The 14,751-nt window shown below is 41.4% G+C and overlaps 1 protein-coding gene across 3 annotated transcripts in view; it reads left to right on the top strand.

Annotated features, from left to right (window-relative positions):
• The first annotated feature begins 1,769 nt into the window (after window positions 1-1,769).
• LOC121293411 (tubby-related protein 3-like) overlaps window positions 1,770-14,751 on the top strand; it is a 142,040-nt gene continuing 129,058 nt past the window's right edge. For 2 of the 3 annotated variants that reach the window (XM_041216474.1, XM_041216471.1), the window contains exons 1-2: window positions 1,770-2,051; window positions 6,571-6,630. In XM_041216474.1, coding sequence (XP_041072408.1) covers window positions 2,032-2,051; window positions 6,571-6,630 — 80 coding nt within the window. In that variant the 5' untranslated portion in view covers window positions 1,770-2,031. The remainder of the gene's footprint in view (window positions 2,052-6,570; window positions 6,631-14,751) is intronic. The other variant, XM_041216472.1, reaches the window with a different exon arrangement.

Genomic DNA, 14,751 nt, shown 5'->3' with positions numbered 1-14,751 from the left:
TCCACCCCACCAGTCTATGTATTCAACCAATCATCCTCTTCCATTTCTGCTGCCTCCAGCATGACCAAACACATCTTTCCCCCCGCCCCCCCTCCTCTCAGCATTCTGATGGGATTGTTCCCTCTGTGACACCCTGCTCTGACCCCTCAAACACCTTTCCATGTAAGTGGAGATGCAACACCTGCTATTTTAGTTCCTCTCTCCTCACCATCCAAGGCCCCAAACACTGCTTGCAAGTAAACAATCATTTATCTGTCCTTCCTTCAATTTAGTATACTGTATTTGCTGCTCTACAAAGAGACAAACAAATGCAGATTGGGTGATTGCTTTTCAGACTACCTTAGTTCAGTCCACAATCATAACCCTGAGCTTCTGGCTACCTGTCATTTAATTCTCCACTTTGCTGTTACACTGATCTTTCTGTCCTTGGCCTCAACACAAACTTAAGGAACAGCACCTCATCTTGATTAACCACCTTCTGGATTCAACATTATTCAACAATTTGACACCATAAAACCTCCATTTTGTTTCAATTTTCTTTGCTGGTTTTGGCTTTACTCAAGTTTTTTTTTCTCTTTTTTCAGATCATATTTGTTCATTATTCTGCAATTCACCTCCTCTAGACACACCTTTTTGTTTCTTTACTTCTCCTGTTACCACTTTCAACCAGACTGTGTTGTGCTTTGTCCTCCACCTGAATAGCAAACCTTAGTCCACACATCCCCTTTGTTCCCATAGTTCTTTATACCACTTATAATCACTAACTCTGGGGTGCATTCTATGGTCTCAACCTTCTGTGTTTCTAACAAAAATGTCTCTTGTCATGTCCTGCACTAAGGCTCTTACATTTTATCTTGTTCTAAAATTCTCGACCAATTTGTTTCTATCTACTCACTCCTATCCCTTCGTAGAGATTTCACGCAAGTGTTTAAAGCTAACACAAACAGCTGTAATTCCTTCAATTTTTTTCTTCATTTTTGTAATTCCTTATACTAGGCAGCATCTATACTGCCATCTCTATTGCCAAAATAATTTTTCTATAGTATGCAGTTTAACTGAAAACAGTATTCTAACTAAGGGTTTTATGTAAATTCACCATTACATTTCAACTTTTGTATATTTTTGCTGTAAAATCTATTATTTCCTCAGATTTCTTAATGAATTGCTTTCTTCTCGTACACATTTTGTTTAGCAGCTGTGATCTGCCCACTGAGTGACAAATAAGCAGTCAACTATAATCATAAACCTAGTAACAAGTCAGCCTCCATCTGAAGTGCTGTGTTCAGTTCAGCATTACCTCAGGAAAGATATACTTGCCTTGGACGGGGTACAGAGCAGATTCAGTACAATTAATTCACTAGGGCTTAATGTGTGAAGACAGGTTGCATATACTTGGTTTATATTCCCTCGAGTTTAGAAACCTAGTTCAAAGTGATAAAGGGGTTCGGTAGGATAGATACAGTTGGGAGGATAGTAGGAAATCCAGAACAATGGGGCGCTATTGCAACAGCTGCACTATTGAGTGAAATCAGAAAGCACTTTTTAGGATGGATATGTTGTTCATAACATTTACCAAATAGGCAGACTCGACTGCAAATCAGCCTGGGAGCAGACAGACAGACAGACAACCTGTGTACTGTTCCAATAGGGTCTCATTTGCAGCAGTGCAATCTGAAGGTTTGTCCGCAGCCAGACCAAAGGGGAGCCCTCACAAACCATGGGAATATTCCTGAGTACATTGTTCATTGACTGCATAAACATCACCGAGTGACTGGGATGATTCGAAGACTTTGGGCGGTAGGAGGAGGGACCTCGCTTTACCTCAATCCTCAAGGGACTGCTTCAAAACCGGACTTTGATTAGAAAAATCATGGCTGAATGGGATGACGTGGAGAGAGAGGGAGAACCAATGGGAATGGGCTTTGTTGGAGGGTGCGTTGCTAGGGGCCGGGGTTCCGGGAGCGAGTGGAAGTTCAGTGACGGAGCGGGAGACAGGAGCGGCTGCTAGCTCCATAGCAACGGCGCCCAAAGATGTCCTATTACAGCGTCAGGTAGAGAAAGAGCAGCCGGGGAGGAGAGGAGAGGGAAGGATCGGGGAGAGGGCAGGGTTGGGTAGGGTTGGGGAGAGGGAAGGGTGCTATGGTTGGTTATTCAGCACTCTGACCCCCGCCTATGTGCTGGGCTGTTGTTAAAAGTTGGCTCTGCATGACTTTAAGCAGATGTCTGCACTCCCCCATTGGGTAGCAGCATTTTGGGGAAAATCTGTCATTACTCTCCAGATGTGTGGATTTTCCACTCTGCAATATTCGAGGCTGTTTGTCCTATTACACAACAGGAGGCGCGGTATTAAAAAGTACAAAAATCCTCTTTTGAATAGTGCCGATTTCCGTTTCCATTTTCGTTGTGTTTTTTGAGATTTGGTGCCTAAATGCCGTGTAACAAGCTGGGAAGGCTGAAGATGGGAATTTTTGCCTCTTTATTTTCAGTTATCTTTCCGTGTTACTTTACTACATAAAATTCCTTTGCACAAGACTTTGCAGCACCTGTGTTATGTCGTCTCTGCAGCTTATAAAAGACCTTGTTAATAAATCCATTTGCAATGTACCTTATGTAGAACAGTTTTCAAAATATGAAAGTCAGCTTTGTACTGTGAAGTTCTTTTGACTAGTACAATCTTCAAATGATTTATGGGTGATACTATGTACAATTCATAGTCCAAAGCTCTACATTGATTTTGGGTATCCTGCTCTGTGATCGAGGGTCCCCATATCTTATGAATTCTTTCCACTTTTCGAAAAACTTTCAAAATTTACCTCTTTGAATGTGTACCTTTGGACACTTTCTCTAACTGCTCTCTCCCTGCTGCTATGAATGGAAATTGTTGAATGGAATATTAAACAGCTGTACCCCATTGGTTCATGATAAAGTTGATATAAATCTTATGGTGTAGCTGCTAATCTTTGTGGTATTATTGCGAATTGTAGCTTCATTGTTCATGCTTAGGATTTAGTTACCCACAATGTAGAAATAAGAAAATGGAACTGTTTTATGAATGTAGTTTTTTTTCTGTTTCCAGGGATAGACAGCTGCAGAAACTTTCAGATGGAGTTTTTGCAATTGGCAATTCTATGGGCTGTTTATCTTTGATTTCCATGTGCCAAATTAAACTGGAACTGACTATTTAACTAAGGAGATGGTGGTTAAAGGATGGTGTGCTTTCATTTATAGTATTTCTGTACTGTTGTAAACCTTTTACATCATACATGTAATACTAGTAATATTTGATGCCACAACCTGGACTGTACAAGATATTAAGTGCATTTCACTTATAAAAAAATAATCAGTGGTATTTATAGCAACAGCTGATGTCACAATGGTTTCAAAGCTCTGATACTTTGTGAAGTCATAGAGCAGCTTTCGATGTTGAGACAATGCAAGGAAATTAATGTTTGTGATCACATTTGTGTGAATTACATAAAGTTACAGCACAGAGACACCATTTGGCCCAGCTGTTCTTTGTCAATGTTTATGCTCCACACAAGCCTCTTCCAGCCCTACTGTCAACCCTATCAGCATACCTTTTTATTCCTTTTACCCTTGTGTATTTATCTAGTTTCCCCTTAAATGTATCTGCACTTTAACTACTTCATGTGGTAGAAAGTTCCAGATTTGGATTGAATTTAGGACTGCGAACAACAATAACTTACATTTATATTGTGCATTTAACATAATGAAACATTCCAAGGCGCTTCATAGGAGCATTATAAATTAATGTAAGACAGTGAGCTGCATAAGGAGATACTAGATCAGATGACCAAAAGCTTGGTCAGAGGTAGGTTTTTAAGAAGTGTCATAAAGGAGGAGAATGAGGCAGAGAGGTATAGGGAGGGAATTTCAGAGCTTGCAGTCTAGTTAACTAAAGTCACAGCCACCATTGATGGAGCAATTAAAACAATGAATGAACACAAGAACACACAAGATAGGAACAGGAATAGACCATACAGCCTGTCAACCTTGCTTGGCCATTCAATGTTAATGGCTGATCTTGGGCTTTAACTCCACTTTCCGGCTCATTCCCCATATCCTTTGATTCCCTGAAAGACCTAAGATCTGTCTATCTCAGCATTAAATATAGCGAACGATGGAGCAACCACAACTTTCTGGAGTAGAGAATTTCAAAGATTCACAACCTTTTGAGTGAAGAAATTTGTCATCCTCATAGTCTTAAATAATTGACCCCTTATCCTGAGACTGTGCCCCTGTGTCCTGGATTCTCCAGCCAGCAGAAACAACTTCTATCTGTTAACTCTATCAGGTCCTTTTAGAATTTTGTATGGTTCAGTGAGATCACCTCTCATGATCTAACCAGTGGAGAATATAGGGCCAATTTACTCAGTCTCTCATCATAGAACTTTTATCCCAAGGACCAATCTAGTGAACCTTCGTTGTAAGGGAAGGATAATGCAGGTTTATCCATCCTTCAATACGGAGACCAAAACTGCACACAGTATTCCAGGTGTAGTCTCACCAAACGATCTGTACAATTGTAGCAAGACTTCTTTATTCCTGAACTCTCAATACCCTTGCAATAAAGACCAATATGCCATTGCCTTCCTAATTGTTTGTTCTACCTGCATGCTTCAGTTCCTTATACAAGCACACCCAAGTCTTTTTGATCATCAATATTTATAAATTTCATACCTTGTAAAAAAAATTCTACTTTTCAATTCTTAGGACCAAAGTGAATAATCTCACACACCACAACATTATAATTCCATCTGCCATCTTATTGCCCACTCACTTAACCTGTCAACATCTCTTTGAAGCCACTCTGTGTCCCCTTCACAACATTTTGCACAAGAGGCAGAATTGGAGGAGTACAGGTATTTCACCGAGGGTTGTGGAGTTGGAGGAGATTATGGATATAGGGAGGGGCTAGGCCATGGAAGGATTTGAAAACAGGGATGAAAATTTTAAAATAAAAACATTGGCTCTCGTTGAGCAATGTAGGTCAGCGAGCACAGGGATGACAGGGGAATGGGCAAGGAGTAGCTGCAAGTTAAGATGTGGGCAGCAATGTTTTGGATGATCTCAAGTTAATTGAGGGCAGAATGTAGGAGACCAGTCAGTATTTCATTGGCATAGACAAGGGTACTGGTAATGAAGGCATGGATGATGATTTATCAGCAGATGAGCTGAGATGGGGTGAAGTCTAGCAATGTTATGGAGATGGGAATAAGAAGTAGCACAAATCTGAGGCTGGACCTCATCCCTGGATCAAATGTGATACCAAGCTTGCGAACAGACTGACTGAATCTCAAACTTTTGAAAAGGAGCGGGGATGGAGGCAGTAGTTAGGACACAGAGTTTGGAGCAGGGACCGAAAACAATGGCTGCAATCTTCCCAATATTTAACTGGAAGAAATTTCTGCTCATCCAGTACTGGATGTCAATAAAGTCTGATAATTTATCAACAGTGGAGGAGTTGAGAGAGGTGGTGGTGAGGTAGAGCTGGGTGTCGACAGCGTACCTGTGAAAATTAATGTTGTGGCTTCAGGTGAGGTTGCCAAATTGCGGTACGTGGTTGAGAAATAGAAAGGGGTCAAGGATCGATCCTTGGAGGACATCAGAGGTAGTGGAGCAGGAAGGGAAACTGTTGTAAGTGATTCTCTGGCTATGATTAGATAGTTCCGTTATTATCTATTTGAGAGCAGCCCCACCCAGTTGGATGACAGCAGAAAGGCATTGGAGGAGGATGGTGTGTCAGCTATGTCAGCAGGCAGGTAAAGAATGATGAGGATGGAAAGCTTACCTTTGTCACAGCCACACAGGATGTCATTTTTGACTTTGATAAGAGCTATTTCGGTACTGTGGCAGGGGTGGAAACCTGATTGGAGGAATTCAAACTCGGAGTTCCAGAAAGATAGGAATGGATTTGGGCGACAACATGCTCAAGGACTTTGGAGAGAAAAGGGAGGTTGGAGGTGGAACGGTAGAGAGATTAGAGTTGTTTTTTTATTTTGAGGAGATGGGTGATGACATCAGATTTAAAGGAAAGATTTATAACATCTGAAGAGAGAACTATTTACAATATCAGCTAACATGGGAGCCAGGAGGGGAAGTTGGATGATTAGCAATTTAGTGGGAATAGAATCAAGGGAACAGGAAGTGGGTCTGATGGACAAGTTGAGCTCAGAGAGGGCATGAGAGGAGATGAGAAAGAAGCTGGAGAAAGATGTGAGTTCAGGGTTAGGGTAAGGAGAAGTATTAAAGAAATTTTGGTCAGGTGGGCTAGTGGAAGGGATAGATGTGGCATAGCTGATTGGATTGACTCAATCTTAGTGACAAAGAAGTCCTTGAGTTCATCGCACATGAAGGAGGGCAGGATTTAAGGAGACCATCTGCAGTAGCGAAAATAAGGCGGGGGGGGTGGCGGTTATCTTTACATTCCAGGATGATCCTGGAATATTGAAGATTTTAGCAGATGAGAATAGGACTTGGTGGTGTTTTAAGTGATCCAACCAGATCTGGAGGTGGTTAGCTAACCAGCTGTGTGCTATATCCTTTCAGGTCTGTATTCCTTGGACTTACATTAGTGGAGGTGGGAGCCATATTGAGGGAATGTCCAGGGTGAGTAAGAATAATGGTTTTGTTGGAGCCTAGGACATCAAAGGTGGAGATGAGGTGTGGTTGAGTAAATCAGTAGGTGCAGAAGTGTTGTGGCAAATGGAGGGCCAAAGGCTAGATAGTTGGGATTTTGAATGTACAGCTGCAAGTGAATTGGGGTATAACTTTTTCCAGGGACAGATGGAGAAAGAGCTGGGTTTGGGTGGTGGAAGGGGAACGTGGGTGTTGTGTGGTGCAAGGAAGTGATCAGAGGTGGCCTCATCTGTGATTGAAATTATGGGACTAGCCAGACCAAGTGAGATGGGTCAAGGGGCAGGCCGTGGACATGGGTTGGGGAGTTTACATGGAGGGGAAGATTGAGGGAGGATAAGATGGCAGTGAACTCAGAGGAGAGGGAATAATGATTTGAGATGGTGAGTCAACTAAAACATGTTCTACTGTTTTATCCATTCACTTGATTACATTTTTCAGTTGCATTGCTAATTCATTAAATACAAATAATGCTATCAGGTAAAACAGACCATGTGTATAATTTGAAAGTTTGAAAGGAAATTTCATTACACATGATTAAGGGAAATAGCCAGGTTCCTGTAACACTGTTTGTGTAAATTTCTCTATTGCTGTTAAATTATAAAGGCCAATGTGACATCAGCTGTTGTTCCTATATCATAAATACAGCACAGAAATTGCTATGTCCAGCAGTGTAACATTGGAAGTTCCTTACCCAGTGAGGCTGATTTTTTTTTGTTTTAATTCATTCATGAGATGAGGGTGTCACTGGCTAGGCTAGTATTTATTGCCCATCCCTAAATGCCTTTGAGAAGGTGATGGTGAGCTGCCTCCTTGAACTGCTGTAGTCCATGTGGTGCACCCACAGTGCTGTGAAGGAAGAAGTTCCAGGATTTTGACCCAGTGACAATGAAGAAATGGTGATATATTTCCAAGCCAGGGTCGTGAGTGGTTTGGAGAGGAACTTGCAGAAGGTGAAACTTGCATTGGAGACCTATTGTATCACACTACTGGCCAAGACTACAATAGTAGTGTACTTTTTCAAATACATTTTCCTAGATCCTTAAACTCTGAATAAGAGGATATCTTGTAATTGACTTTGACCTAGCTTTCTAAAATGCAATATATTTTTAGAAATCGGAAGAGAGAAAAATTATTTTCACTGCTATTTCCCCACAAATTTTAACCGATATTTTGCATTTGCTTATTACTTATTATCTATGACATGGTGCCCAACCTGTGCACCATAGGCTGATTGCAGCCCATGTGTGGATTTCATTCTGTGTGTTGTGGCCTTGCAGTATATGGCTCAAAGAGGAGCTCTTAGTTTGAATCATTCTGCTCCCTTCCTTTCTCATTGTAGAATTAGTAATAGTGTGAACTTGATAATCAGCTCATGGGGAGAAAAAGCTGGGCAATGCAACAAACTGCTGCTGTCCCACTACTGAATTTCACAGGCAGTTATCCAACTATAAGCAAAACTAAATTGAACAGCTTTATCAGCTGGCATGTGAGCAAACCAACAAACATGCAAGTGGACAAATAAAGAGGAATCAAAAATGTTCGCTGTTACTGGCTGTTTCACATGCCAGCCATATGGAAGACTAAATGCCAAAAAGGGTTTAATACGGCAAACTGAAATAAGGAAAGCAGCATCTAAGTGACTGATGTAAGGGCACAGTCAAGTGTACCATGAGCTAAATAATCAGTCTATGGTTGGGAAAATCTTAGAGCTGATTGAAGGAACTGGTGAGTAGTGATGCAAGTCACTGTAGGTGGTACGAGTGCAGGAGTTATTTGTGAAAAATAACCTGCAACATTGGAAATGTGAACAGCAGCAGCCTGTTGATCCCAAATGGCATCTTTTAGTTTGAAGTGTGCAGGAGAACTTGTCTCTTTTTGTGTCAGTATAATAATCAGTAGTGCATACAAGCCATGTAGAAGAATATCATCTTCAAATACAAAGGGGTAATGCCAGTATCTTGTGTATCTCTATAAAGTTATTTTTCAATTGTTCGATTCAAGTTTTTCCAGCTTTTATTATAACTGAGTCCTCCAATGCTAGGGGTTGTCATCATGGTGCTTCTAGGATTTGGAAGTTTCTCCTGCATTTATATATTCAGAATTGAACAGATTGCTGATCTGAATATACACATCTTCAAATGACAATTGAGGATATTTGCTCTCCTGATTTATCTAACACCCAACACATGTTTTGTTTTATTCATTGCTTCTGTGTAATGACATTGATTTTAAACTTGAAATTTGGGAGAACAACATCAGTGTGAAACTCCAGTTCAAAATAATTGATAAGTAAATTGGATTTCCCATGGCACCATGCATGGCAATTCAAAGATTATGGTTTCCATTAGATGCTTTTTGTTTTAAATTTTCTTTAAAGTCTATCATCTTCATCGGTGTTAGTGTTTTGCTGAATTTTGTTTGGTCTTCTTTGTTTTTTTTTGTGGAAGGTGATGAGTGGCATGACGAGGACTGAATGGGTATTGAGAGGTGCAAATCAGTTTTTAATGGTCGGTATGGAGAAAATCCCCCTAATGCTTCAGCCGTTCATGTTTCCTGTATGCCCTCGCTACAGTCCTCTTGAATGTATATCTAACTTAATTGCTTGAAGCTTAATTGTGATTTTTGTTACAGCTTTTGGTGTAATTTGGTGATCCTATCCCATTGAGCCTTGTTTTGCATCATATCCTCTGCTATTATCTCATTGCTTTTCTTTCTCATTGCACTCCCTAAACGGTGTAGAAATGGAAAGTTGTGTAGTTGTGGATCAGAAAAATAAAGATCTTAAAGTTCACTGAGAATATTGCCAATTCCTATGTTATGCTTTGATTAAAAATCTAATGTATATTAAAACTTAAGTGGTTGTAGCACTTCTTAAAATGCATTGAAAATTCTAAAGAAAAATCCATATTTAGGGTGTCAAAGCCTACTGGTACTGTTCTACCTATTATGAGTGTAAATGAGTGTGATAGGGCAATATTGCCAGAATAGTTCATTATCTTGCCAAATAAGCTTATTACCTTTGATGTTAAAAGTGCTGTTGCTGCTGCATTATGCCTGAGTAGTTTAAACTTTGCTAATGTTAACATGTTTTACACATATTAGAGAATATCATCTCATAAGTAAAAGCTTACTTCAGAAGCATTATTCCTGTGCAAATATGTTTTGATTGCAAAGTAGATGCAAGCCATTTAATACCTATTGTTTAACCTGAAACTATTCAAAGTGAAGACTGTTGTTTAATGCCAAAAAAGATGTGTTTGCATCTGGATAGGGTTCAGGTCCAATTGTGTTAAAATTGTTAAGCGTGCTTCAACTTAAAGAGTAAAAGAAATACCAAAGCAGTGTTCTTGTTGTTCATTAGCTCTTGTATTAGTGTTCCATAGCTTGTGTGGAGATAGACCTGTGGAGCTCTATGTGTAATTTCTCAATCTTCACAAGTTAGTTATATTACTGATAATAGGTCATGTTTAGTATTATTAAAATTAACCAAGTGTTGTGTCTTTTGTTATGTTTGGAATGGCGCTACAGTTTAAAAAAAATTAGTGAAAGTACTACAAACTGCAGCATTCACTTTTTCTTCATTTGTTACATCTAATAAACTTGTGCTGTAGTTTATACCATATTCTTTTGGGAGATAATAAGAAGACTTGTATCTAGTGAGGTATATACATTGGATTGTTAATTATTTCTTAGCAATTCATTTCTATTTTCAAGCAATGAAATACACTGTAGTTTTTTAAAAAGTTCCTTCCAAATTTGAAAGAACGCTTCAGAAATCTCCCACTTTTTTCTTGCAAATATCTGCTTTGAAGATGCCACCCGCTGCATTTCTGCCAACCCACATGTTACATTGCTGTATGTGCCATACTGATGCAATATGCACACTCTGGGCCAGATTTTTAGCAGGAGAAAAACCGAAAGGGCTATGTGATTCAGATTTTTTTTAGCAGAACATGGATCACCATTAGGTGTAGCTATGAGGACAATATTGTTTATGTTGCAGCAAAGATCATACATCTGTTTCCAGTTGAGCATCAATAGCAGTGAACTTGTGCAATTATCGCTTGATAGATCTCTGAAGACTAAGGTCATTAGATCACACGCTAAGGCATTGTTCACCAAGTTTGCAACTATTGCCCTCTGCATAATCTCCAACAACTATTACCACACTTTCGTTGTGGCTGGTAATTGGCTGGAGCCAAAACAGTTAACATGGATACCTGGCGGTTAAGTGAAAATTAGGCCCGGATCTTCTGATCGAACTTTTCAACGCCCCAAAAATGCTCCGCACTTCTGGCTAGGCCTTCTGAGTCCAAATTCTTCAGAAATACGGAGTGTAAGATTCCATGAAGCTCTCCACTGCAGAGCTCTAGCATCAGGGGGAGGACAAGCCACACCTTCCTTTTATGGCACTAGCTGCCGTAAAGTAAATTTAAAAGTCCAGTTTAAATGTGACTGCATGGGTGAGTGGATGAATGAGTGAATGGGCAAGGTGGCAGGTGGTTAGGGTGGATAGGTGGATTGGGGATAGTTGGGAGGGGTGGTCAGGTTGGGGGCCAGTCAGGTGGGTAGTCGAGTGTGGGGGGTTAGTCGGTTCAAGTTGGAGAGGTAGTCGGATGGTGGGAGTAGCTGACTCTGGTTTGGGAGTAGTCAGGTGGTTAGGAGGGGTAGTTGGTGGTGTCAGGAGGGGTTTAGGAATTCACCAAGGCTCCTTAAATAGCACCTTCCAAACCCACGGGCACTACTATCTAGAAAGTCAAGGGCAGCAGATAGATGCGAACACCACCACCTGGAAGCTCCCCTCCAAGTCAATCACCACCCTGACTTGGAAATATATCGTCATTCCTTCGCTGTCACTGGGTCAAAATTCTGGAACTCCCTTCCTAACAGCACCTACACCACATGGACTGCAGCAGTTCAAGAAGGCAGCTCACCACCACCTTCTCAAGGGCAACTAGGGATGGGCAATTAATGTTGGCCCAGCCAGCAAAGCCCACATCTCATGAATGAATTAAAAAAAAAAGCTGGGGTGATGGATAGGTGGTGGGTTGTCAGGGGGAGTAGATCAGTGAGAGTGATTTGGAAGGGGTCCGTTCTATAGTTAGCCAGGAGTTAGACTAGGATTTTCCTGTCTAACATTTCCTGGGTAACTATCCAGGTAAGTACTGCAGAACTGTCTGGAGTCTCTTGACTCTAACTAAGAGTCATAGATATTCGAGCAGGGTCCCAGGGGGTAGGGGTATTTTCCATAGGAGGTTCACATTTCCTGGAAAATTCTCATTGAGGTCAGTGTATCAGGACTTCTCTGGGGTCTGGACGTGCATCTTGAGTTGTGTGTTTGGTCTCCAATGATTGGAGGTCAGAAATCTGGGCCTTAGACTTTTAAAGGGCTAACAATCAAATAGGTAATAGGAGGTCTCAGTTCTGTTGAAGGGTCATGAGGACTCGAAATGTCTACTCTTCTCCGCCGATGCTGCCAGACCTGCTGAGTTTTTCCAGGTAATTCTGTTTTTGTTTTGGATTTCCAGCATCCGCAGTTTTTTGTTTTTATAATAGGAGATCTTGGTTTGATCTGATTTAATTTTTATAAAACTGTCCAAATATCTTACTCTTTTTAGCTTGTTTGTGTGCAATAATGTTTAAGTAAAGGATATATAATGACAAGTGGTTTATGAGCCAACATGGTGACAAGGCATTTGGTCATTTAGGGAGTTGAACATTTCTGCATGGCTCACTTTTCTGACTTGATGAATCAGTTTTGTTTGTGTTTTATGAACCCAATGAGATGTTCATAAAGAAACTCTTTAGTCAGTTTACACAGTTCTTGTTTGTGTTTCTGATGTAAGGTAGCGCATCGCCGAAGGATGGAGTCCTTCGTGATTGTGCAAGGTACTTTTAATTTTTGGCTTTCTCCACAACATAAATAATGTATTCAGTTTGTTTCTTTGGTGACAGCCTTATGTCTCTTAAGACAATGGCTTTGCGCTGTGGTGTTCAACTCTGTCTTAGGCATTGTGTGGTGTGACCCAGGAGCCCCACTCTGGCATGGTAAGCTCTGCCACAATTGTTAAAGAGGAAGAAAGTAGGCTGAGAAGGTGCACAATTCGCTGGCCTGTTTTCTCTGGGCCCACTTCTCAGCTAGTGAGCTTTTCATTTCTGCTCGCCCCTTCCTATGCCCTTCCAAACAGCCTCCAGAGATTATGGCTGTCAGCGACTGTCTCCCAGTTGCCAATGTTTGCCATCTTCATATCTCATTGGTAGGTGTCTTTGCAGCAGAGGATGCACAGGAGATCATGATTTAGTGGCCAGTTCACTGTACAGCTGGTCTTTGGGAATATGGTTGTCAGGTGAACATGGCCGAGCCTGTACAGACATTGTTGATTTACCAATGAGTAGATGTTGATGGAATTGGCAAGGTCCAAGACCTCTGCATTAGTGATCTTGTCCTGCCAAGTGATGCTGAGGATACATTTGAGACAACAAAGATGAAAACTATTCAGTCTTTTCTCCTGCCTCATATATGTTGACCAGGTCTCAACACTGTCGAAGAGTGCGCTGAGGACTTGGGCTTGGTAGACTCATGATTCGGTGTTGTCAGTCAGGTTGCTGTTGTTCCACTCCCTTAATCAGCCGGGACATAACAGCAGCAGCTTTTGTGATGCCTGTGTTGATTTCAGCATCAAGTGACAGATTGCTGGTGATTCTGGCGCCCAGATACGTGAAACTATTAACAACCTCCAGCATCACGTTGTCAATGCTGATAGATGGCAACATCCTGGACCCATGACATTTGTCATCTTGATGCTGATGCACAAACTAAATTCTTGACAGGCATGAGAGAGTCTGTCCATTTCTCTGAATGTGTCCCTTGGTATGGAATGCTAGTGGAGACTCATCAGCCTAAACCAACTCTGAGGATTTGGTGCACCTTTGTCTTTGATCTTAGGTGAGCAAGGCTGAACAGATTTCCGTCAGTTATGGTATGTAAGTAGGTATCCTCTAGATGGACTGAAGGCTTATGACAGACGTGAGTATCGGTGCCAAGAATGCAACCCTGTTTGACACCACTGTGGATCTCCAAAGGATTCCGATGTTGCTCTATCACAGCTGACCTTATTCATCATGTTGTCATGGAAAGAGGTAGTCACACTGAGCAGCTTCAGCATGCAGCCAATTTTCTCCAACAACTTGACCACCTCTGCTTATGTGGTTGAATGCCTTGGTGAGATCGATGAGGGCAATATGTAGTTGCCTCCTTTGTTTGTGGTATTTCTCTTGCAGCTGCTGGACTGAGAAGATCATGTCAATTGTAGATTTTCCATTTTTGAAACCACATTGGGGTCAGGTTAGATACGTTCAGCCAGGATCTGTGACAGGGCAAGACAAGTAAATACTTTTCCCACAATATTGAGCAGGGCAATGCCTGGATAGTTATTGTGGTAACCCTTGTTCTTGTAGGATCACCATCTTTGCAACAGGCATATCCTGGTGCACTGCCTCCTTCCTCCAGCAGAGACGGGGAAGTTTGTGCAGATGCTGCAGGAGTGCCAGTTTCCCGTGCTTGATGAGTTCAGGTGGTATAGCATCAGCAGCTGGAGCTATGCCCATGGCAAGCGAGTCGATTGCTTTTCTAAACTCCTCTATTGTGGTTTCAATATTAATCGTATCAATGACAGGCAGGCTTTCTAAAGTATCTGGAGCTCCCTCATTGACAAGTGTTTTCCCTAGAGTTCAACTCGAGGTAGTATTCCACCCATCTCTCCAACTGTTTATTGAAGTCGGTGATCTCAACTGCCTTTGTTTGCAATGAAGCTGTTTTCTTTGCAGATGGGACTTGTTGCTTTTTTGATCCCTTCATACATGCCTCAGCCGTCCCCGTATTGAAAGACGTCTGGATATTCTGGCAAAGTTGCAACCAGTAGCCATTGGCGTACTATCTAGCAATCAGTTGGACATTACTCTGACTGGCTCTTGTTGCATTTTAAGTCTTCTTGCTCGGATCTTTCTTGTAATTAATGAGAGCAGATCGCTTGGCTTCAGTGACGCTTTCCATCAGAGTGATGTTAGTCTTGAGCTAGTCAGCAATTTTCC

The sequence above is a fragment of the Carcharodon carcharias genome, chromosome 21 (genome assembly GCF_017639515.1).
Source record: "Carcharodon carcharias isolate sCarCar2 chromosome 21, sCarCar2.pri, whole genome shotgun sequence".
NCBI classification, from domain to species: domain Eukaryota; kingdom Metazoa; phylum Chordata; class Chondrichthyes; order Lamniformes; family Lamnidae; genus Carcharodon; species Carcharodon carcharias.
Note: the sequence above shows the minus strand (reverse complement) of the source record. Positions and strands in the feature narration are given on the sequence as shown.